General features: G+C 36.6%; 1 protein-coding gene across 6 annotated transcripts; it reads right to left on the bottom strand.

The window, feature by feature from the left end:
• Window positions 1-145: 145 nt before the first annotated feature.
• Window positions 146-25,873, bottom strand: SPTSSB (serine palmitoyltransferase small subunit B). Of its 6 annotated transcripts, none has more exons than XM_011379841.2 (5): window positions 25,793-25,873; window positions 25,086-25,226; window positions 15,919-16,017; window positions 15,411-15,488; window positions 146-1,486 (listed from the first exon to the last, which is right to left on the bottom strand). In XM_011379841.2, exons 4-5 carry the CDS (start codon window positions 15,433-15,435, stop codon window positions 1,224-1,226), a joined length of 288 nt encoding a protein of 95 aa, XP_011378143.1. In that variant the 5' UTR covers window positions 15,436-15,488; window positions 15,919-16,017; window positions 25,086-25,226; window positions 25,793-25,873; the 3' UTR covers window positions 146-1,223. The 6 variants fall into 6 exon arrangements, with proteins under 6 accessions (XP_011378143.1, XP_023380353.1, XP_023380345.1 ...); XM_023524585.1 differs by lacking the exon at window positions 25,793-25,873 and adding an exon at window positions 8,547-8,680 and having other exon boundaries at window positions 15,411-15,466; window positions 25,086-25,770; XM_023524577.1 differs by lacking the exon at window positions 25,793-25,873 and having other exon boundaries at window positions 15,411-15,466; window positions 25,086-25,772.

Here is a 25,873-nt window from a genome sequence, read left to right on the forward strand (position 1 = left end):
TGTTTTTGTGTTTTTAACAAACATGCAAGTTAATTTGGCATGCCAAACATCTTTCTCTCTAGCTGTCTTTGGAAAAATTTTTTTTTTTCATACCACGAGGGTGCAAATATTGTCTAAAAACTATTTACATTTTTACCCTCCAGAATTACTAACATTAATATTTATTGAGAAGAAAGAAAAACTGCAAGGTTCGATCTTTGGCATTCACATTTGATTCAGCAGTATAATTAAAAACATAATTGTTTTTAAGATAAACACTTTGAAGGAAATTTAATAAATCTTGTTTTTTTCTCTGCAGAGGAGCCACTGTATCAAAACATTTAACTGGATCTGTTGAGTTCCTGCTGGTAGAATATTACTTCCAGCCTATTTATTAGCTTTTCTTCCTGTGGCCCAATGCACGCTTCCCCACCCCCACTCACTCCACTGAGTGAAAACACAGAGAGAAAGCAGTTTCTTTTCTCTCTCCTCCCTGCCAGCATCATGCAAGGCCAGGCAACATCACAAGTCACAATACCTGAATTTATATTTTGTTTCTTATACGTAAAATTATTTTGTATTATAATACTTACTGGGTTATTTAAAATCAACATTGTTGATTTTAAACTATTATAAAGCCAGACTTTTAGAGACATTTGAAACAAGTCATGAACCATGTCCGAAAGGAGATAATTGCCTCCAACTTATTCTTTTGCACTTGAAGTAAAAGAATTTTAGGTATCAGCAGTTTACTAGAAAATGACTTTAGGGGGCCTATATAATGTATTCATATCTTTTTCTATATTGTAAACAAGGATATAATACTTTCGATAGTAGCCATGAACAAATTTTTAAAAATATATCCTTTAGTATAGAATAGGTATCAAGTGAACATTTTAAACATGATTCTGGTAGATCTCTTATGAGCCTACTTTCCAGAAAGTTTTTATGTGACATTTCATGATTTAAAAAAAACCCAAAAAACCTAAAGGATAGATTTAAGCTGAGAAAATATGCTGTATGTGAGGTAAGGTCATTGAAGTACCTATAGTCTGATGCAGAATGTAATATGTACAAAAGAACCTAGAGAAACATCTATTTCAAATTTCAGGCAAGATATAAGAGTGCATAGAGAATAGAGAGCTTTTTAGGTCACATAGTGAAAGAAGACACAGTATTTAGCTAAAACAATGTTGTAAGCAACATATACAAGTGCGGTGCCAATTCACAGAATGCACACGAGATCAATTAGAAATTGTACTGTGATAGCCACATATTTTGGAGAAAAATTCCCAAGCCAGGCGGATGTGGATTGGGATAAAAACATAGGCAGTATACACCACCATAGCAACAATGGTTAATAAGATGGTATTGAACATGGATTGCTCCCAGGGCTCTAAGACAGCACAGCAGCTAATGATTTGGTATTGATAGTAGAGCCAGGAGAAATAGTCTTTCACACGCCTGAAATCCATGGTTGGCTCCTTCAAGCTGCAGAAAGTCTGTCCTGTTAAAAAAAAGACAGCAGATTAGAAGAAAAATAAGACAAGGAACCAAACCCAGAATCTCCTTAGATTTTCATGATCTCAACATGTTAAAATCTTTCAAAGAATGTTAATGATTACTGAATGGCTTAATACTAATATTATTTGGAAATAATATGCAATATTTTAATCATACAAATTAATAATATTCCCACTACTAATAATTACTACTATAATTAACAGCAACAATATTATTAATAGTAATTTTCATCTAAAAATGATAATTCCTAGTAATAACTCTAGTGATATTAGTATCTACAAATTAAGGCTAACCACATTTTCTTTATTCATGTATAGAGATAAACTATTTCCTACAACAAATATTCTGGAAGAATATTTAAAGAACTGCATACAGAAAAGACTTAATATAGCAAGCCTGCGGCTGCTATCTTTAGAAGGTCCCACTGGCAAATTTGGCCCTTGGCTGGCATCTGGGATCTTGGGTTTTGGAATGATCTATCCATTCTCTAATGAATAGGATGATTCACTATGCCTAGACTGTGCAAGCTCTGTAATTAATAGTGAACATCTGCTTTATTCTGGGAGTCTGAAATTTTGGTAATTACCAGAGTGTCCACATAACCCGTCCCAATAAAAACCTTGTTGCTGAGTCTCTAATGGGCTCCTCCGAGTGGGAATATTGCACGTGTATCACTGTACTTTTTGCTAGTAGAGACGGGAGCGTACTTAGTGTGTCTGCTTATGGGAAGGAAAGAGCATAGGAAGCCTGTAAGTGGACTTCTTCGGACTCCACCTGTGTCTTTCTTCCTTGCTGATCCTGTAATAAACTATAGCTGTGAGTACAACTATATGCTGAGTCCTGCAAGTCTTTCTTGTGAGTCACTGAAAGACTCAGTGGGGGCCTCTGAAACAAATGGGAAGCCCCAAGTGTACCTTTGGGTGGTCTTTTTTTTTTTTTTTTTTTTTGATATGGAACTCATGAAAACCGTATAAGTATGTTTTGTTGGCCCTCAGATAGGACAGTTATAATCGCATGAAAATCTTCCTAGAATGAAGAACATCTATCATTTAAGATGATTCTTGAGAAGATTTTGTGGACTTTCATAGACACAATGGGTGTCTGTGGGGGATACTAGCTGACTTTTATGCCTGTTTTGCTTACTCCTAAGAATATAATGGTGCCACATTATCTAGGTCCAGTTTGGTAATTTTCACTATTCAAATCAGAGTTAAAAAATTTTGACGATTTTTTCTATCTTCTGATCTGAAATTTTCTCTCTTTGATTCTCTTTTGAGTAAAGCAAGATGTTTTTGCTCCATAAGGCTGTGGTGGAATCCTCAGGCTTTGGGGAGACTCTCATGATCCTAATGCCTGGCACAAAGGTAGTAATCAGTAAATACTTGCTGAATGAATGAGCAAAGGGATGAATGTTACATAACCAACTTAAAAAAATAATTATAGATCACTCTTACTCCCAGCCTAAATGGGATATGGTTTGCTATTGTTGACTTTCAATAGCTTGGCTTTGACTAGTAACACTGTCTGAGATGGATAATTCCCACAAAAACTTAAAATGGAAAGTCTTTGTGTTATCAGCTCACAATTATCTGTAATAATGGCCAGGATAATTCAAATAAGCAGATAATACAACTGAAGTTGTTTCACTTTCCTGCAAAAAGAAAAGTCAGCCTCCTCTCTTTCCTAGAAGCCGGAGTAGGAACGAAGTAATTGGACTGAAATGCCTTGTCCTGGTAGGTGGACCTTGGTGAGAAGTTGCCTCTAACAATTCTTTTTTTCATTCCAAGCTCTGGTTGCAGAGAAAGAGCTATGACCAGTAGTGTTAGGTCTTGAAGGTAATGAGTGACAGCAGAAGTGATCATTTCAGTGAGTGAAAATGTGTAAGCATAGAGATTTTCCACAGAAAATTAGAACTGATCACAATTTGAGCTTTTAGGCTGTCCCACTAGATAACTGTATATTTCAAACTAAACTTAATTTTTAAAAATCTCATTCATAGCTACCCACCCTTGCTTCCTCTGCATTATCTAGACAGAGTTTGGGGCGATGCCAGATAACTGATTAGAGAGAACATTCATCAGTTGTTAAGTTCCAGGCTGTGCTAGGTTAAGGTAGGAGAATGATGGCTCAGACAGGTGGAGACTCGCTGCTTAGAAAGCTTGGCCCACTTGGGGAGCCAGGTAGCAATTAAATAATATAGACAAATATTTAATTATTAGCCACGTTATACCCTAAAGGAAAAGAGCAGTGTATAAGGGGCTGTGGGAAACCTGGTCCAGTCTGAGCACGTCTCTGAGGAAGAGGTATTTGAGATAAGATCCAAGAGATAATTGCGAGTCAAACAGATAAATGGATAGTCAGGTAGGGAGAATGGCCAAGACAGAGGGATCAACTCATATTTGTGCAAAGGTTAGAGGTGGGAAGGGGCTTGATAGGTGGTGGATCGGGGCAGACAATAGAGCACAGAGATCTGGCGAGGGAGGCTGGGGGTATGAGAAGACTGAAGAGGAGGAAATGATCAGAGTGAGGCCAAGCACTGTGGGGCCTAGATGGATAGGCTAAGTATTTTGGTCTTTATCCTGTGAGTGTGGGGGCTCCAGAGGTTTTTAACAGGAGAATATTGTGGTGGGTGTGAGAAGGTGGGTGTGAGGCTTTAAGCTCCTATGGACATGTTGCCTTCCTTACACTCTAAAACCAAATTGAAATGACTTTGAATACCAATCGTTTCAGAAAATCTATGCCTTTGTTTACCTATGGGTATTACTTGCTCAGAATCAACCATGTACTGACAATCTATTTAAAATATTAATACTCTTTTAACTTTTATAAATGAGTTAAATGATTCATTGAGAAATATTATTAAATTTTTCTATACATTTTAGCTTTTAAAAATGAACCAGTCAATTGCCTGGCAATTGATTTCTACTCTAAAATTAAATTCTTGCTTGAACAGCCCCAGTGGACACCTTGATTGCAGCCTTGTGAGAGACCCTGAGGCATTCAGCTAAGTTGTGCCCAGGTTCCTGAGCCATAGAAACTGTGAGATAGTCAATGTTTATTGTTTTTAGCTGTAAAAATCAATCCATCTATCATCTATCATCTATCATCTATGAATCATCTATCAATCATTTATCATCTACCTATCAAGAAAATGACAGATATAAAGCATACCAACATGCATTACACCAAAGGTGGATACCTTGGTGACATACTGCTAAAAATATAAAGAATTAAGATTAAAAATTTTTTTTCCTGCCAGTATCCACAGTCCCCGGTATCATTTCCCAGCCTTCTCAGTAGCCAGCTCTGACACGTAAAAAGTGCTTTTCATTGTCACATCTCACTTTAGTCTCATGAAGTCTAAGAGTCAGCCAATAAGAAGCACTGATTTTTTTCCTCTTTGATTTTTTTTCCTTATTGATGAAAAGTAATTTTAAAGATTGTTTATTGTTTCTTATTAGGAAAGGGTGAGAAGAGAGAGAGTTGGTTTTTATTGTAAACCATCTGCTACAATGTATTGTTAAAATATGCACTACATTTAGGCTCTAGATCTGCCTAAGTAATATATTTCTACGGCCTTTTGAGTCCATATTTTAATCTCCTTTGAGACTACATGAAAGATTTAAAAAAATCTTTAGACAATTTAAAATGAGTAACATGGATAGGAGATTTATTAATTCATTAAACAAATACATTTTGAGTACTAATTATATGGTTTCTTCTGAGTAGTTAAGGTTTCAGAAAGAATCTATCCCATTGCATAAGAGACGCTTTTATAGGCAGCAGCAAACTAGACCGTGAAAATGCAGGGGAGGAAAAATAAATTTCTTTCTACCCTTCTAAGTTCTTCTGGCTGGTCTAATAATCAAATTGACATGAGACAGATTAAAAGGAGAAAGTAACCCAATTTGTTATTTATGTACATATGAGGATTGCATAAGACTATTGAACCTGAGGACAAATCAGGCAGTTGAGGCTTATATGCCATTCTATACTAAAGAGAGAGAGGCAGGGGTCTAGGGCTTCAAAGAGAGAGTAGACAACTCACAGTCTTGCTCAGGAAGTTCTTTGTTGGTGTTCTCTGTCCTTGGAAACTGAAATGGTAGAATGTTAGGCAACTGGAATGAGAGAAGAGTAGCAGGTGTTTTGGTAGGTGAGAATTTACCTGGGGCATATTGCTGAAGAATTGATTCTACAGTTCTCCACCACCTAATAAAAAAAAAAGTACTCCAAACTATTGGATTTTCTCAGTAAGGGATTTCCCTTTCTAGACACTAGCTTTTAAAAGTAAATCTTCCCTCCTGGGGGGAAAAAAGCTTTACACATTTTGGGTTAAATTTACTTCCAAAATGTCAGAATCTGGGGCTGAAGAGAAAGGTCAGAAGGACCTGCAATTAATTTTGGGTTAACTCCTTCCCAACTTATTTGAAATTCGACATCAATCGCTCAGCGCTTTTTTTTTTGTGTGTGTGTGCTTCATATCTGAAACCTGAAAATCTGTGAAAAAAGTGTCCTGCTGCAGAAAGAGATGCTGTGTCTAAAAAGAGACCGTGTCTGTCCTCAGCAGTGCTCCTTGGAAAGAACTCAGCATGACTTACTCACGTTCAAACCTTCCTTTAATTAAGCAATTTATTTTTAAAAGGAGCAGAGTGATTTCCTCCTAAAGAGTGCAGCATGGAAAGGGAGATAAGAAAAAGTAAATTTACAGTAGAGAAGACTAGTAAGCACTGCCTTGACAGCTGATCAAGGCCCACATCAACTGTTCAATCCTTTTGGGAGTGTGTATCCATGAGCTCCTCACATGAAAATGCCACTTTACCTTTGTGGTCTTCCTCCTAACCCATGACCTTAGTCTAATAATCATGAGAAACAAATAAAATATCAGGCAAATTCCAATAGAGGAGCATCCTAGAAAATACCTGCCCAGTGCTCCTTAAAACTCTCAAGGTCATCAGAAACTAGCAAAGTGTGAAAAACTGTCACAGCCCAAAGGAGCTTGAGGAAACATGATGATTAAATGTAATATATGATCCTGGGTGGAATCCTGGAGCAGAAAAAGGATATTAGGTAAAAACTAAGGAAATCTGTGTAAAGTATGGGCTTTAGTCATTGATGATGTATCAAGATTGGCTCATTAATTATAACATGTGTCATATGTTAGTTTAAGATGTTAATAGGGGAGACTGGATGCAGGGTATACGAGAACTTTCTATACTATCTCATTTTTTCTGTAAGTCTGAAACTGTTCTAAATAATAAAGTCTATTAAACATTTTTGAAGGCAAAGAAAAGAGAAAGTCTTGCAAGGTCCAGAGTTATCCCTATTCGAAACTCCAATGAACTTTGCTATGTTGTTCTGACCTTCTGAAAACTCTTCCTAAAAACTCTGAACATAGTTAAATAATACCTTCCATAAAGGACTGGATTTCAAACATTTTTAAACACGACCGAGAAGAAAAGTACATTTTACATTATGATCCAGTGTACATACACCCAAATAGCCATATAACTAAAATAAACATCTCTTAAAATAATATTTTGAGGTACATGCTGGCATTTTTTTTCATTCTGTTCTATTTTATTTGATTCTACTGTATTCTATATTATTCTCTTTGTTCATTAAAAAATACCCCAATTGTGAGCTACCACATTGATTTCTTAATCCTTCTATTTTAAAGCTTAACTCAAATGCAACTCTTAAAATGTCTCTGCACTGTCCAATATGGGACCACTAGTCACGTGTGGCAATTTAAATTTTTAGCGTTCAATAGCCACATGTAGCTTATGGCTACCATACTGAACAGCATAGAGATAGAGTATTTTCATCAATGCAGAAAATTTTGTCAGTGCTGTGGACTCTCTCCATCCCTTCCTTGGGCTAATGAAATAGCCTACCAACTTGTCTCCTTACCATCTTCCATGCTGCTGCTGGAATTAACTTTCTAAAATTACACATTCACTTCTCTGCTTGAAATCCTTTAATGGCTCTCCATTTCAAACACGGGAGGCCTTAAGGACCTTCACGGTTTGATTTGTTCACCTCTCCAGCATCATCTCTGAACTCTCCTGCTAAATACCATGTTTTGAGGTTTCATGTTTTAGTTCATTCTCTTTTCATTTCTAGAAATGTTTCTGTGCCCCTTTCTCATCTAGATAAAATCCTATTTACTCTCAAGACATAGCTCCTAATGGTTTCCTTTCTAGAAAGGAGATCTCTCAAGAGACTGCCCTTCCCAAGGAAAACATATTGCTTTTTTTATGTGTTACCACTGTAGCAATGTTTTAGAACTTATACTGTATTATAATTAGCCACATACAATCTGTTTCTCCACTAGAGTATGAAGTCTGTGAATACCAGGAATATGCCACAGTCATCTCTTTATCCCCAATGCCTGGGATGTAGGATACTTATATGATGGCTAGTGAGCCGATAGGCTGGCTGGCTGGCTGGCTGGCTGATTGACTGAATTACAAAGTTATCAAAGGCAGGAACTGAACTTGTACTTATTTAATATTTCTATAGCACAATGTTGAACACTTAAAAGATTCTTATGAATTCTCTTTCTATGCTTTCAGACAATTAGTTTGAGACAGATTGTTTCTGAAAATCCAATACAATTTGTCTTTTGTAGGATAGAAGGGAGCTGGTACTAAATATATTTTTAATAGAACAAATGCTTTTTTACTTTTTCACACTGTTAAAAATTCATGGACTTTCTGGGGAATAAAAAAACACTTGTGAAGTGGTTTTAAATTCCATTAAAATGGCTTTTACAAGTGCTTACTCTATGTGAGCAATAATTTAAGATTGGTAGGTAGAAAAGTGGTTCTAATGGGAAAAAATCCCAGTATGGAAACCTCTAGAGACCTGAATTTTCCCTTCCCTTCCCTTCCCTTCCCTTCCCTTCCCTTCCCTTCCCTTCCCTTCCCTTCCCTTCCCTTCCCTTCCCTTCCCTTCCCTTCCCTTCCCTTCTTCCCTCCCTTCCCTTCATTCCTTTCATTCCTTACTTTCATTTCATTCCTTACTTTCATTTCATTCCTTACTTTTCTCTTATCTTTACTCTTTTCTCTTTATTTTCTTCATCCATCCATCCATTCATTCATTCATGCATGCATGCATTCATTTTACTGTGTGTCCTTGGGCAAGCTCCAAAACTTTTCTGTGTCACGGCTTCTCTCTGTAAAATGAAGGCAATCAATAATTGCCTCTAAGTCTGTCTCAGTGGCATGGCTAGGAGTATAGGGAAAGGTTTTGAGCTCTTTAGAAGTAACAGTAATAGTGGTGTTTATTGTTGTTCTTTGTGAATTGGTATAAATTTAAATTATTTGTAAGACTTTACTATATTATAAAGTCAAAAAGTCTTTGTGTAATATTCTATAATGGTTACCTCAGTAATGGAGTGCTTTGTGTATTTTATAGGAAAAAAAAACACCTCAGCCTTTATTTATGTTTGCTAATTGAACTGCCTAGTACATTGAAAAACAAACAAACAAAAACAATTCAGGTATATAGCCACTACCACAAACCACTACTTGAAAGACACTGCAATCTCTAGATGAATTTTAAATGTGTCTTGGGCAGGGCCACCATATGCCATTGTGTGGACTGTGCATTGCGTAAGCCGCTGCTTTAATGTGAATCAGTTCATATGATTAAGAGCAAAACCTCACATTGTGTCTATGTAAGAATCAGGCACAGTATTAGTTTATTGGCTTCCCTGTTTCCAGATATCGTGCTCTAAATTTTCTGTGGGTGACTCCAATATTTTCTGTGCCCCACTGAAAATTCCACCCTTGCTTAACATTTTCCTGGAAATTTCCTTTCAATCTTAGAATACTCTCCTCCAACCATCCTTTGGCAAGTAAATCCTCATGCTGATACCAGGGTGAATATTAGAAGTCAGACCAGAAGCGATGGATTTGAAGTCCAAGTGTTTAGAGGGAGTTAAGAACAACAAACTGAAAAGTTTGAAATGAATCAAAGCCAAAGAAGAAAATCAAACAACCATAGAGAACTTTCTTTATCCATTTATAAAATAGTTGGACAATTCTATAGACCCCCCCACAGAGATCAATCCATGTTACTCCTTTTAGGCAATTTATTTACTCTAAGTTTTATAATCTTGTACTTAGAAGTGAGTGAAATAATGCACTAAAAGGAAAAAGTCTCACCAATAATTTAAGTTATCGTTGGTACAGTGTTGCTTTGAGTTATACATGAGAGCGGAGTGTTTTTGTGGCTATCTGAACCAGTCTTACTGTCTCCAATTTTTACTAACACTAACAAAAAGAGAACAATAGAAAACATGTATTTCTAGCTCAATTATCAGCTGAGGTCATTGGGTGAAATGGCATGCGCTGAGTAACTGCAATTTCAAAGCAGGCCTTATTGTTTGACATTTCTGAAAGACTCCAGAAGGATTTATGAATGAAGGATTCTTGGCTGGCAAAGAACATTTGGAATTTGACTTTAACAGAAAATTTTATAATAATTTAAGAAATACTAAACTCAGATTAGATTAATCTCAGTGTTGTGTGGTTATCAAAAAGAAGATCTATCTATCATCTATCTAGAGTAGCAAGTATGTTAATAGATGTTATAAATAGAAAGAGAAATTTGTAATGGGGGGTAAGATGTCTTGTTCCTGCTGTCTTTTCATTTACTCATATTGAAACAGGGCAAGTATCCCTGTTTATTTCTGCCAATATTAGAGTGGAGAGTAGGGCTTCTGGGCCAAGTTTTTAACTATCATGTCATTTCTTAGGATGAGCTTCTTTATAACTATTTTATATGAGAGAGAGAGAAAAAAAAAGAAACCCTATTATAAATAAATAAAGAAAAAAGAGCATAGCTTCTGGGTAGCATTTTCCTTCTGAAGATACTGTCCCCAAGGGATGCAAAATTGTTTTTAGAGGTAAAAAGTAAACAGAGCTGCAACACTAACAGTGGCCTTAAAGTCAATAAAATTCATTAAATGTACATACATTTTTCGCAATAGTCAAAAAAGTGAAAGCAATACAAACGTCCTTCAGCAGAGGGATGGATAAGCAAAATGTAATATTATTCATCCTTAAAAAGTAAGGAAATTCTGAAATATACTACAACACAGATGAACCTCAAGGGCATTATGTTAAGTGAAACAAGAAAGATAAAAATGTTGTATGATTTCACTTCTATGAGATATCTAGAGTAGTCAAACTCATAGAAACAAAGTAGGATGGTGGTTTCTAGAGCCTTGAGGAAGGAGAAAATTAGAAGCTGTTGTTCAGTGCGTACGGAGTTTCAGTTTTGCAAGATGAAAACTTTCTGGACACTGGTCGCACAACAATGTGAATATGCTTAACACTACTGAACTGTAAATTTAAAACTGATGGAGGTAATACACTGTTATGTTATATATATTTTACTAGAATTGAAAAAATTTAAATGTCAGTGAATATCTCTAAAAATTATAAAGGACCGAAATTTAAAACCGTACGTTAAAATAATCTGAATAATATTTTTAAAACGTCATTGAGATTCTCAGTTTGTCATGGGCCATTACCATTCTAGCAAAATCATATAGATATACCATCCAAAGCTGAGTAAATGAATAATCCCAAAGATCTTTAATAATTGTGAGGTCCCAAATGGAGTTTCCTTCTTGGTTTTCAGGATATAAGGAAAATTGAGAATTGTCAAACTATTTAAAAAAACTTCTAAGAGAAGAATAGACATGTTTAGGTTTATTCTTGGCATCAGTGAAATTCTAGTAGCTTAATCTCCTACAGTACATGTGGGAAATATAAATTCTATGATATGAAATTCTAAAGATATGAAATAAGGAGTTCATAAGACCCCAATACTGAGAGCACTTAAAAGGGAGTGCAAAAGTGGCTAAATTGGTCAGCTGAAATTACTTGTCTACTGTCATTACAAACCCCTTTCCTGAAAACCTGTGTTCCATGCATATCATAACAGTTCTGCTTTTCTTTTTTCATCTCCAGCTCTTCTTGGCCAGCAAACCCACAATTTGGTAAAAGAACTACTTGCTTACTGTTCATTTCTAAGGATTTGGTCTTCTTAGGAGCTAGAAATCGGACCATGAAAAATCAAGCCTTTAACTCATACCTAACTATCATTATATTTGATATGTCTTCAGAAACAGAAGACTTTTTTCCCCAAGGAACAACTTGAAGGCAAGGAAAGCGAGCTACTACAATACTGATTTGTCAAAAGCATATCTGCTGATCATTCGTTCCCAGAGTTCTGCCAGAAGAAATCTGGTTGTATAGGCAGTGACTCAGCCAAGACTCTTCCAATAGTATTTTCTAATACCAATGTCTGTTTTCTTTGTTTTGTTTCGTTTTTGTAACAATGCATAGATTTGCTCATAAAACTTTTTTTTGTTTTTTTATTTTTCTGTCCTTTGTCCTCCTCTTTCTTGTCTTCCTCTTTCTCATTCTTCTGGCTTATTCTTTATTCCTTATTACACTGTCTGGAAAGCTTCTGGTGATGAGCAGTGTTTCTCCTGTTTTGTGACCAGCAACACTGAAGTTTCACAGGTGTGATTTTTGTGGCAATAGTAATATAGCCCGTTGCTTTTCACTGCCCTTACCTTACCCGCTTCTGTCTCCTAGTTATTACTGCTTTTAGGAAAATGAGTGGAGAGCTAGGCTGACTCCATGAGTCATGGAGATAGATCCTTTGTTGAAGTGTTCTTTCTGCCAACTCCCAGATCAAGGGACGTTTCCCTATGGGCTGGTTAGCACTCTAGGTCAGTTAGTTTCTGGAGTGGTGATTTGGGTGATGGTGAGGTAAGGGGAGGAGAGAATGGAAAGGCAGGAGTTTATAGAGTTATGTCAAAACTTGCTTTTAGGCAATCAAATTACATACTCTAATTAGATTTTGTAATCTTGTACTTAAAAGTTACTCAAATGGTAAACTGTACTAAAAGAAAAAACTTTACTGACAATTTAGCTGAGTGTGTTATTTTCCTGGGAAGAGCGCTGTGGACTGACTACTTACTGTTGGCTTCATTCTCTTTCTCCTTTTCCCAAGTATGTGGCTACCTGTACATTTGTAGCAAAAAGTAGAGAAGTATTGAACTCCAAGCTTGTTCTTTTAAATGGGTAACAATTGTTTGTTTCCTAAAAGTTTTGTTAATTCTCAAGTAAATGTGGAGAAGGCTAATGACAGCTGGGCATATTAAGAAAAGTATTTTCAACCAACTGATTTTGTAACCAATTTAACAACGGGCCTAAACTAGGTGAGATGAAATATTCTTTTCCCTCTTTGAATAAATAAAATGTTCTTTTCCCTGTTTGTCAAGAATATCAGAAGGAATATCCCAAGATATAAAAATATTTAAATTGGCTATCATATGGTGGATTCAAAAAAGGTATGTCTACATCTTGGAAGCTGTGAATGTGATCTTATTTGGGAAAAGGAGATTTGTACGTGTAATTAAGTTATGGATCTTAAGAAGAAATCATCTTGGATTACCCAGGTCAGTCCTAAATTCAATACAAGTGTTCTCAGAAGAGAGACACAGAGGAAGAGGCCATGAGAGGACAAAGGCCGAGATTGGAGTTATGTAGCCATAAACCAAGGACCACTTGGGGACACCAGAAGCTGGAACAGGCAGGGGAAGATTCTCTCCTAGAGCCTCTGGAGGGAGTGCAGCCCTGCTGACACCTTGATTTCAGACTTCTAGCCTCCAGAACTACGAGAGAATACCCTTTTTTTGTTTAAGCCACCAAAATATGGTATTTTGGTACATCAGTCCTAGGAAACAAATTCAGATCTCTTCCTTAAAAACACTAGAATCTTATAATGTGGAACTCTTTAGGGAACAGAAACAGCCTTTATGAAGTATCACTGTGGCAGGCGCTGGCTAGATACTTAAATAATTCGTATTTTTTAAAATTAATTATATTTATTGAGGTAACACTGGTTAATAACATTATATAAGTTTCAGGTGTACAACATTATAATTCAAAATCTGCATACTTGATTGCATGCTCACCACCAAAATTTAGTTTCTATGTGATATGTGTGTGTATCCAAATCTATACCTACATATCTTTATTAATCTATTGATGGACATTTAGGTTCTTTCCATGTCTTGGGTATTGTAAATAATGCTGCAATGAACAAAATATATCTTTACAAATTAGTCTTTTCATATTTTGGGGGTAAATGCCCAGAAGAATTGCTGGATCATGTGGTAGTTCTATTCTTAATTTTTTGAGGAACCTCCATACTGTTTTCCATAGTGACTACACCAATTTATATTCCCACCAACAGTATACGAGGGTTCCTTTTTCTCTACAACCTCTCCAACATTTATTTCTTGTCTCTTTGACAAAGCCATGTAACAGGTGCAAAGCAATATCTTATTGTGGTTTTGATTTACATTTCCTTAATAACTAGGGTTGTTGAATATCTTTTCATGTAGATAGAGTATAGACATATAGTCCATTGGACATCTGTATGTCTTCCTTGGAAAAAATGTCTATTCAGATCTTCTGCCCATTTTTTTTTAAATCGGATTTTTTTGTTATTGTTGAGTTGTATGAGTTGTTTATATATTTTAGATAATAGCTCCTTATTAGAGGTGTCATTTGCAAATAGCTTCTCTCATTCAATTGGTTGCTTTTTTGTGTTGATGATAGTTTCTTTTGCTGTGCAGAAGCTTTTTAGTTTGATGTAGTCTGATTCATTTATTTTTGCATTTGTTTCCCTTGCCTTTGGAGTCAAATTCACAAAAATAGCTACCTCTAAGACCAATGTCCAGAAACTTAATGCCTATGTTATCTTCTACTAAATAATTCCTATTTTAAAGATGAAACTGAGGCCCACAGTCTCACAGTGGACACAAGGGTCACTGAGTGCGAATCCTGGTAAGAGGCAGCTTGGTGAGCAGTTACAAGCTTTGGCTCTGGATTCTGTCTGGGTTTGACCCTGGCTAAGTTCCTCAACCACTTGGACTCAATTTTCTCAACTGGAAAATAGAAATGATAATAGAATTTCATATGATTTCTGGGAATATTAGAAAGTGAAAAGTAATTAGAATAATACATAGAAGGCCTAAATGAATGTTAACTATTATGATTACTACACACAATACTACTATACTATTGCTAATGCTATGAATACCAGGCAAAGAATAAAAGAGAATGAGATCATTTTTAAGGCAGAACATGTGAACTTTATCAGTTATCAAATTAGAAACCACTTTTAGAGAGATTATTCTTCAGAATATTTATTCAGTTCTGGTGTGGCTGTCATAAAGGAGATAAAAAATATATTACCTTGTTTCAAAGACAAGGAAACTGGGACTCATTAAGTTTTGTGCCTTGCTGATCAAAGCCAAGGAGGAAATAACACTGTGATTTAGTCCTGGATTCTCTCACTTCAAAATGGTCTGTCACACCACACTGCCTCCTGAAGCAGTTCTTTACAAATGCTGTCTAACAAGTATTTTTTGAAATAGTAAAATCAGGCCATCTTATCAATAACTTTACAGTAATACTGGAGTTGCCCAAACTGTTTTGAAATGAACAAATTGTTGCCAATCATTTCAGAACCATAAATCTCCTAAAAGACTATAGCAAAAGGGAAGGATTAAGAAATAATCATTCAGAAGATAAATCTTTTTTTTTTTTTTTTATCTATACCCACTATTTTTTTCCATTTGCTATAGATTTAATAAAAATGGGGCAGGCAGCTAGTGGTAATCTAGTTTCTTTTTTTCCTCATTTGATTTTCTTTCTTCCTTAAAAATAAAAGAAACAAAGCAAATGAATGTCTTATTACGAACACTGACCATCCTCACTTTCATTGTTAACATTTTTGAAAGAAAATGTTTTCATTTTTTCATATTTCTCTCTTAATTTGTCCCATCTGGTTAACTAATAACTTACCAAAACATTGACTCCTCTCTTCCATGAAAGGTACTCCAGGGTAAGATGCTGCTCCACTTAAATAAAATATGAAGGATGCTGAAACAGAAGCAGCCTTTAACCAACAGACCCATAAATAAGACAGTAGATGGTGCTATGCAATCCTGACATTGGCGCTTGTATTGGGATTGGCCAGAGCTTCTTAACCTGGAGGTCAAGGCCTTGGGAGGGAGGGTATCTAAGAACTTGAAATGTTTGCAAATTTTGCACAGGCACTTTTCTGCATATACTTCAGAGAAGCCTGTAATGTCTGTAAACTAAGAACTACTGTTTCAAGGCATCACTACTAAAGCCACATTTTACTCTTTTGTGTCATTTTAAATGCCATTACAATATCAAGTATATAATAAATGTCTGTTGGTTGCTTTAGTGAGAACCAGAAGCTTCATTTTCTTAAAGATGTCATCTTATAATTAAAAGGGTCAGATTTCTAAAAGTGAGACCCCATGATATGATCAGAAAAATTTACCTGCCCGGGAGAGAGTCCAGGTTTGGATTCTTGTGCTTGCTCTTCCACAGAATGGTCCTGTGTGCGTTACTTCTCCTTTTGGAGTGGCTGTTTCTTCATCTGTGAAATAAAGATTTGAATAAACTCAAAGATGTCTTCAAATTTTAAAGCAATTCTGTTCCATGTAAAAGATTTTTAATCCTTCACTAAGTTAGCCTTATTTTTAAAATTCTTTTTAGAAAAGGTTACAGTTGGAGGTTGTGACATTGGCTAGTGACTTCCCAATGTGCTCTTAGGACTATAAAGTGTCACATTACCATCTATGGAAGGATCGAGGGGAAGCCCCAGGTGGGACACGAGATAAGGCTAAGAGCCCATCACCTTGCTTCTTCTATTAGAGCAGCCTGCTTTTAATCTGTTTTTTTATACTGGATTTCTGGGTGGTATTTTGTTTGTAGAAAATGTTTCTTGATTTTAATTAGTCTGTTGATATCCATGGGGGAAAAAAAAAGGAAAAATAGATTAGGTTAATAAATCTATTTAAAAATCTGTCTTTGAAAAAGCACTGGAAACAGAGTCAGAAACCCTAAGGCTTGTTTCCTATTTTGTTATTTATTAGCTGTATCACATCAGACACGTCAGATAGTCTTTCTGAACCTTTGTCCTCACATATAGAATGATGACACTACCTTATTCATAGGGTAGTCATAAGAATAAAGTGAAATAATATTTTTGAAAGTGTTTCATAATTGGTAAAGTGTCATAAAAATGGTGAGTGGGTCTTTAGTGGTGAGCCCCAGGGTTATGTATTTTGTCGTGACCATTATAGCATTTTTGTCCACCTGAATTACATCATAGAAAGTATGGGTGATCAAATTTGCAGATGAACCAAAGTTATGGGGTGGAGTTATAAAAGACTTAGCAGATTATAGAGTTCCAAGAATGACTGAGGGTAAAACTTTTGGGGCAATATAAACTCTTGTTTTTCAGTTTAAAAAGTCAATTGTTTAAGAGTAAGATGGAGGAAAATGTGGCCTATAATCAGTTTAAGAGAAAAAGACTAAGGATTTTTACTTGATATCAAGTTCATTCTGAGCCAATCAGCCTGTAATATGGTTGGCAAATAAATAAGTAAACCAACTCTTAGTCCATTTGGGCTGTTATAACAGACTACCAAAGACCGGATAGCTTATAAACAACAGACATTTCTTTTCCACAGTTCTGGAGACTAGGCAACTCAAGGTCAAGTCACCAGCCTTGACTGCATTCTGGTGAAGGCCCTCTTCCTGGTTCATGGCCAACACCATCTTGCTGTGTGGAAGGGGCAAGGGATCTCTCTGGAGCCTCCTTTATAAGAGCAGTAATCCCATTTATGAAGTCTCCATCCTCATGACCTAAGCACCTCCCAAAGGCTCCACCTCCTAATATCATCACCTTTGGGAATTAGGCTTCAACATATGAATTTTGGGGGGATATATTCAGATCATAGCACCAAAATTCTTATATATTTATAGAAGTACAGATGAGAAAGGAGGCTACAGCTCTTGGCTTTGATTAGCATCCTTCTTCCAACTGTTAGAAAACAATGACTCTAGCAAGTTGAGTACATCCACAGGAAGCTAGATGGAGAAAGTCTGGATGGTTTCCAGTGGGAAATGTTGAGAGCAGACTTTGGGGAGGAACATGCCATGGAGGTCTTAAAAGATCTAAAAGATTTTCAACAGTGTTACAAGCTGTCATGGAGGGGAAGTTTTGGAATTGTTTTACTGTTTTCAGAGGTGAATCTCAGAAAAAGCTTTAAACAATAAGAGGTAACTAAAGGGAAGAGGCTGACTGGTTGAAGTAGTGAGAATTCCATTAGGGAAACTGTTCTAGCAGATACTGGACAACATCTTCGGAGGGTTGCTTTTATCACAATTATTTTTTTTTTTCCTCTTATTTTCTGATGTTGGCCAGGCATAAATGAATCAGGAGGCTTTGGCTAGAAATAAATGATAAAGATTTATTTAAGTGTCTTAGAGTTTGTAAACTAGAAACATAGCTAGGCAAAACTTAGAAGTGTTCTGAAAAGTTAAGAATTCTTATTGTAAAAGTAACACCCTTGAGAATAATCATTCCTGCATTTTTGGCCTTCAGATTGGTCCAGAACAGTCATCAGCCAGAGGTCAGGTGGTCCAGACAGGGGCCAGGTGATCTGGTCAAGTAAACATTTTTTTTCCTAAGTCCTTCAGAGTCAATTAGAGGGTAATCTTATAGGAATTATACATGCATATCTCTAGGTACAACTGGAAGGTTTAAAGGTTTAGGTTCCCAGGCTAGTTAAAGCAAGAATAGAATTATTTTTCAAGCCTCAGCTGACTTGATTTTAACAATTTGGGAGCTTGATTCTAATGACTCCATTTTATTTCTTTATTCCTCACTACATGCATTTTATTTCCTCTCCTTCTAAGCAATTCCTGTCAGGTGACAAATCCTTCAGAGACATAGGATGTAAGAGGGTAAAATGGTGACTCCTATTGGTTTGGGAGAAGAATTCACCCCGAAGCCCATGGGAGTACCACGTTAGCTGTTTTGTGTTTGCATCCTAAATGGAGGAAACCTGTCGAACAATTTTTCTGTCCTATATTATAACCTGATTTTCCTGCCCATCAAAACCAGAACCAGGCCAACTTGATTGATTTTTTCTTTGTTTAAAGTTTTAGACAATGAAATGTCCTATTAAAAATGTAAGGACCAAGCTATCCCTGTGGAGTAGATAAAGTAAATGCAGCATCAAGGAATAAAAAGAATTGGCGACTGAAGTATTAGAATCCGTTACACATTCTTTCTACGTCTAATTTTTTCTATTAATAAAGTGACAATAAGCTAATTTTACTTAAAAATTACCTTTTAGCAGATGAATTAATAAAGGAAAAGCAGTTTACTCTTCTTAGGAGAAGATAAAAAACATAAGATTTCCCCCATGGTTGGGGAAGAGGCCAGGTGAATTTTCTCTGATAGAAGTAGAGGTAAGCATTAAAGTTACCAGTTTCCATAGGTTGGTGACAGGTTGGCATTGCTTCTCATTTAGAAGATAATAGATAACTGCATATTAAGAAGGAGTATGTTAATTCTGTCTGAAGCTCTTACACAAAAAGAGGACTATTAGATTTTCAAAAGAAACAGAGATAATATAACAATCTTAGGTTTAGATAAGACTCTACTTCAAAGACTTTTTTTTTTTCCACTTTTCTTCTTCTGCCTTGGTGAACATTTATTTGATGCTTATTGGGCATGACATTCTATGAGACACAACAAGTATATTCCAGAACAGAGATGAACTGGTACTTTGGCTATCTGTTGGAGGGATGTGAGCGAGAGTTGTAGAGGTATAATATTGTTCCAGAAAATCTGTTTTGGACATGTTATCATCAAAATTCTATCTTTCTTTTTCTAATTTTTAAAATTTTCTTGTGCACTATTCTACTTATATTCATTCCCAAATTCTCTTTTTAATCTCTTCAGAGATCTTGAACTCAAACTGATAACTTTAGCTTGAAATTCCTAATTGACATTCTTCGATTTTATAATACAGCTGAAGGGGCAGGTATGCTATATTAAAGTAGCAAGCTGTCACCCAGGAAACTACCATTCTATATTGAAAATAACAGCACACATTTATTGAGCAGCTCCCAAAACTTTGTTATTCACTTTATGAGTATTACCTTATGCTGTTCACTTAACAACATTATAATGAGGGCACTATTTCTATACCTGTTTTACAAATGAGGAAACTGAGACATTGAGAAATTTTAAAACTGACTCACAATCTCAGAGCTAATGTAGAGCACACACTCTTAATCACTCTGCCAGACTGTCTCTCTATGTAGAGTTCTTATAACCCTGTGAATCGTCCACCCATTCATCCAATCAAATAGCCAACAAGTATGTACTAGGAATATGAACTATGAATAAGAATTACATGGTGACTGTCCACAGGTTGCTTTCTAGAAGAGGAGGGACAGTTATGCAAGCATCCCCACACAGCCTGATAAGTGCTGTGACTTATCACTAACTTATCACTTATGGATGTCAGGGAAGCTTAGGCTATGCTGGGGCATAGAAGGAGGCTCTAACTCTGTCTGGAAGCGGGTGTCAGGACAGACAGGTCAAAGAGTTCTTGTCCTCATCACTGTGTGCTTCAACTGTTTTGTAGCAAAAGGCTACAAAATGTCACCTCTAGAAAGAAAGGTCTTTGAAGCAAGGTCCTCTTTTGTGTTTTCCCCTGGTGCCTGGCACATCATGGCTGCTCAATTAAAATCTGTCAAAAAAATAAAAGTTCTAATGCTCCATAATAACTCCATTACAATGAGGAGCCTTTTAACTTATTTCTAACTTGACTGAACATTCTTAAATGCTTCTCCTGTAAGCTTGAAATAAACGTTTCCTTTTGACTTGAAAAATCAGTCCCTGCTCCTTTTGGAGCCATTTTCTAAAAAGGGCTATTCTAGGAAAGCTGCCACACCCATTACATTTTATTAGAACAATGTGTCCTGTTAAAACAGGTGTGTGCTCCAAGTAGAGATTCTGGGGCAGTCTGGTAAAGTGGAGACTCCCGTGACTTTTTCCCCTCTTTTTTTTTCAGTTATCTGTGGATTCCATGCTCTGCTCTGTGTTTATGAAATATTTGCTCTTCCTTCACCTTTCCAGGATGGCTTAGAAATTTTTCTTCCCCTCAACTTCTTCCCCACTTGAGAAAGTGGTTCTTAATTATTTACCACCCAATCCTCCGGCCGCCTATAAAAATCCAGGGCAAAGAGGGAGAGAGGCCAACAAAAAACTGAAAGCCCAGGCTAATAATTTCCCTCAGTAAGAATCTTTGTTATTATAAGGCGGTGTTTTATTTAGGTTGTAGTTCTCAGCTGTAGAACAAGTATGCGATTATGTCTTCCTTGTGGCTTCTTAGAATGTGCTGGGGTTAATGTAATATTTTCCTTAGTGATACAGTGAAAAATTCAAGGTAGCAGAATAATGCTGACGGGACGTGGAAACCAGATCTCCTAAGGGGAGAAGTTAACTTGGAGCTGGTAGTCTTTATGGCCCTTCCCAGAGTCACAGTAGCCAGGTTTGTACATGATTTTACATTATCTAATTACATAATTTTACTTACTGACCTGATGCCACAGTTTGAAATTGTACCTCAGTCCCTTCCTGGCCTGATGTTTTTCCAGAGCCTAGCTCCTTCTCATATGCTATATAATTCACTTTATTATTATTATTATTATTAATTTATTTTTAATGTCTGACATCCCTCTAAAACTTAAGCTCCTTCAAGGGTGAGAATTTTTACATGTTTTGCTTTTATTCATCCAGGGCCTAGAATTGTCCTGGACAGGGTAGATGCACAATAAATATCTGTTGAATAAATGAATTACTAATCCCAATTGAAGCAATATTAATAAATAACAACTATGATCAAGTTTTTCCTACATGTATTTATTTTATAGACAACTGGTTGTCTATAAAGTAAAATTATTTGTAGAAATCCTCTAATTGAACAAAATATGAGCCATAGAATCTCTACCAAGGAATCGATGGTCAAAAACCACACAGAACCCATTTTCATCAGCATGATAAGGTCTTCTAAATATTTATATGGAAAGATAAGCCTGTGCTGGTGGAAATGGAAAATCTGGAGGTTTCCTGATGTGGGTAGATTTACTTGAATCCCTAAAACTAAGGGTATGGTTTGGCTCAGTGTACTTGTAACTGTTCTTGGCAACAAGTTTAGGTGGTGCTTACTACCCCCACGAAACTCAGAGAGTCACTAATTTTATATTCCCATTTCTGGACAAAGCATTGTCATCTAATTCCACAGTTCTTAGTACAGGATCAGGCAGTTTCTAAGAACTCAACACATAAAAGATGAATAGAGGAGTATATTAATTATTTGAGAGCTTATCTCGTACTTGAGATTGTTATAAGCACAGGAAACACTTCCCAGCAATGACAAGTCAGTGTGCTCTGAGAACCTTAGTGGCTGCTCCAGCTTTTCCTTTCCACCAAGACTCCTCTTTCTGAGGCCAATCTAGTGTAAGTGAAATCAGGCTGATCTGAATGTCAGGTAACCTCCCTCTCTCATCCAATGTGGCCTCTCTCAACAAGTGGCCTGAAGAACTGAGAAAGGACTAGACTTATCTAGAAGCTGGAGGAACAACTGGCCTTTCTGGGCTTGGATTAATATAATGAATGGGTGAGCCCTAAAAGATAGGGCGTCGCAAGCAAATTCTCTATAGGACTGCATTAATGACATTTGATTTATTTCTAAACAGAGGAAAGCTTGGGCAGGTATGTAAACATATGCAAATCACATAGCTCTGTAACACCTGTGCTGCTCTTAATTATTTCATATATTTCAGCGTGACTCTTGGGAAAAAGCCTCATGTAAACTATTGGTCTAGTGGTACATGGAGATTCATGAACTCCAAGTTCTAAAGCCATCTTTTGTTGTTGTTGTTGTTGTTGTTGATACCTTGGATAATTTATAAAAAACAGCTTTATTGAGATATAACTCATACACCATATAATTCACCCATTTAAAATACACAATTCAATGGTTTTCTGTATACTCACAGTCATGTAATCATCACCAGTCAGTTTTAGGCCATTTTTATCATCCCAAAAGACACCTTGCACACTTTAGCAGTCACTACTCCTTCTTCCCTACCTCCACCTCCCATTCCAGCCATATGCAATCATGAATCTACCTTCTGTCTCTGTCGGTATGCCTATTGTGCATATGTTATATAAATGAAATCATACAACATATGGCATTCTTTCATTTAACGTAATCTTTTCAATGTTCATGCATGTTGTAGCATGTATCAGTACTTCATTCCTTTTTACAGCTGAATAATATTCCATTATTCCATTCCATATCACACTTTATCTATTCATTCATCAGTCAATGGACACGTGGATTGTTTTCACTTTTTGGCTATTGTGAGTAAGGCTGCTGTGAACATTCATGTACAAGTTCTTACATGGGCATAGGTTTTCAATTCTCTTTGATATATACCTAGGAGTGAAATGGCTGAGTTATATGGTGATTCTTTTTGAGGAACTACCAAATTACTTTCCACAGCAACTCAACATTTTACATTCTCACCAACCATATATGATGGTTCCAATTTTTCTACCCCCTTTCCAACAGTTGTTACCATATGTTTTTTGATTATAGCCATTTGGTTGATGTGAAGTGGTATCTTTTGGTTTTGATCTTCGTTTCTCTAAAAACTAATGGTAGTAAGCACATTTTCATGTGTTGATTGGACATCTGTGTATCTTCTTTGGAGAAATTCTATTTCTAAAGGAATGTCTAAAATTCCTTGCCCATTTTTAAATGGTTTATTTGTCATGTTTGCTTCAGCAACATATATACTAAATGAGTTATTTGTCTTTTAGTTGTTGAGTTTTTCTTCTTTTTCCCTAAGACTGGGGGATGATTGGAGGAAGAGAACCTCAGACTTCTCACCTGCTCTTATCTAGATTAGAGCTTCGGCAACACAATTCTGGGGTGGATGAGATGCCGGTTGCTTTTCCCAGAATTATACCATAGCCTTAGACTGGGTTTGAGGTTGAGAGGGAGCCCTGTATTCTCAGCTATACCTACCCAGAGTGGAGTACCATAATACCTGTCTGGAGGAGGGCAGAGAAATGGATTGTGGCTCAAATGCCACAAACTCCTGTTGTTCTTACTAAAATTTAGTAGGTTGTCTTGAATAAATTTTTCTTCATCTGTTTTTACTCAGAACAATTTCTAGAGATTAAATAGTTGTTTATCTATAATTTTTATCACTTATTGTTATATTGTTAAAGAGTAGGTTCACAGAGCTCCTCATATCATTCTGGAAGTTGAAGCCTATTTGGATAATTTTTGATTAAGGTTTTGCATCTTGTATACTTGGTGGTAAAATAGTTTATGCTGACATAGAATTAGGAAGGACAGTTTTTACAAAAGTATTTGCAAATTTATAAACAGTGGGTTAAGAAAACCGATTGAAGTTGAGGGCTGGTTGACTTTCAACTTCATATCCAGTCAAATTCTAGAACGCCTATGCATTTGGTTCAACAAACCATTTATTATTATTGAAGTCATATGGAAATATTTGAATAATGAGGGCGACAGTGCATTTCATGAGTTTGTCGTTGCTCTAGTAATCTATGTACAAAGCCATCATAACTATTGTAACGGTATTCAAAATAATGCCTATTTTTAAAAGCATAGGAATAATTCAGATGTGAAAATCAAGTTATTAAAACCTCATTAGTTTTATGCATTAATCCAAAAAGCAAAAATGACCATGTATTTCTTAATTTTTTTTTTTTTAATTCAAAAGAACTACCATGACACAGTCTTTTGAACAACAACTTTCCCAACTTCCCTGATGCATTTATTTGTAGTTTAGGGCAAAGATTTACATTTAACGATTCCGCAAATTCTTTATTTGATCTTGGGCTGAGCTCATATGTTCATTGCCAACCAGTTGAATGTCACTTTAGTTGAAACAGACCTAGAATCTCTGCTCATATTCAAAGCCCTACTCTTCTCATTCCCCCACACTGCCCATAGCAAAATTAACTATACTTTTCTTCTTGAGTTTAGAAATCTGGTTACCTATAAATGATCACTTAAGCATTTTTGAGAAAATCCATCCTGCTTAATAATCATGAGAAAATATTAAAATGTATTCCTTGGAAATTCATCACTTTTTGGGTGGTTGACTTGTGTGTATTCTTGCCTGAAGTAGCTTATGGGCAAAAAATATTGTATAAAAGCATGAAATTAGATAAAGATGAATATTTAAGCATGAAACCAAGCACTTCCTAATGATATTTCCTGTAATGATATTTACGGAACTACATAAAGATAAATAATGAAAATAATTTACAAAGTAATTTTCTCTTCTTTTGGCTTGGAAAGTTTCAATAATAAAGTTTGCTTTCTGTTGAGTGAAAGATCTTAGTTTCTAACATAGTTAAAGGCAAATGGAAAAACCCATTCAATTCTTAAAATTTTAATGCTCTAAGTAATAAACTGATAAATTACATTAAAGCTTGGTATTATTTTTCCCCGATAAAGACAGAAATTCTATCCTACTAAATAAAGCCACTTTACATTTCAAACTGATATTTTGGAAGATGCTTACCTCCTGGTTGGGTATATCTCCCTGCGGCTTAGGTGAGCACCGGTGCTTTGGCCCCTCTCCAGATGCTGCGAGCTTCCCACTGCGCCGGGCGCCTCAGAGCTTCCCAGAGTTGGGTGTTTGGCTCCGCCGTCTGCACTATTACTAAAACTCCAATTATGCCAGACTGATTCTAGCGATTAATTATCAACAAAAGGAAAACATTCCCACACAAACTTGTGTCCGACTGCACTGCTCCCAGTGACTCCTTCCAGAAGAGAATGACGGCTGCACCACTCCCTTCCCCCTTTGCTCTACAGTCCCAACTTCCCACAGGATGCCACTCTCGGTCCTGGCAGATCAGGCTCGTCCTCGGAAGAATGCAGCCCAACGACTTTTACATTTTTAAATTTGGTTTTGTGAGGCTCGTTAGCACTTCTCCTGGGATCAGCCTCTCAGGAGGGGGCACTTTCCGGATGCTGGGGAAGCCAGGGCTCTGAGAACAACCGAGGAGACTAAGGCGTCGCTGTCACCTCCGGCTGCTGCAGTAAAACCCCAAGCCGCGGCGGGAATGGGGAGGAGGGGATAGGGAGGCCCCCTCCCCCACCCTCGGGCTGGGAGCCCCGACATTACCAAAGGGGCACGTCCTTTGCTAGGGGTAGAGGGGAGCAGATAAACAGGAGGTGCAGGTGGAAGCTTTGGGGCTTTAGCCGAAGCCAACATTAACCCACCCAGGGAGAGCGGGTGCTCAGAATCCATCCATCCGCAGACTTCGGCAACCCGGTGAAGCCCGGCGGACGCTGAGCAGACTG

This window comes from Pteropus vampyrus, unplaced genomic scaffold (assembly GCF_000151845.1).
Source record: "Pteropus vampyrus isolate Shadow unplaced genomic scaffold, Pvam_2.0 Scaffold12, whole genome shotgun sequence".
Lineage (NCBI taxonomy): Eukaryota > Metazoa > Chordata > Mammalia > Chiroptera > Pteropodidae > Pteropus > Pteropus vampyrus.

Bases quoted from the DNA above. Each gene is read 5' to 3' on its own strand.
- SPTSSB (XM_011379841.2), bottom strand. From the start codon at position 15,435: ATGGAAGAGAGGAGTCAATGTTTTG. The intron at 1,487-15,410 runs GTAAGTTATTAG...TTTTTTTAACAG, and splicing joins AGAGAGGAGTCAATGTTTTG to GACAGACTTTCTGCAGCTTG.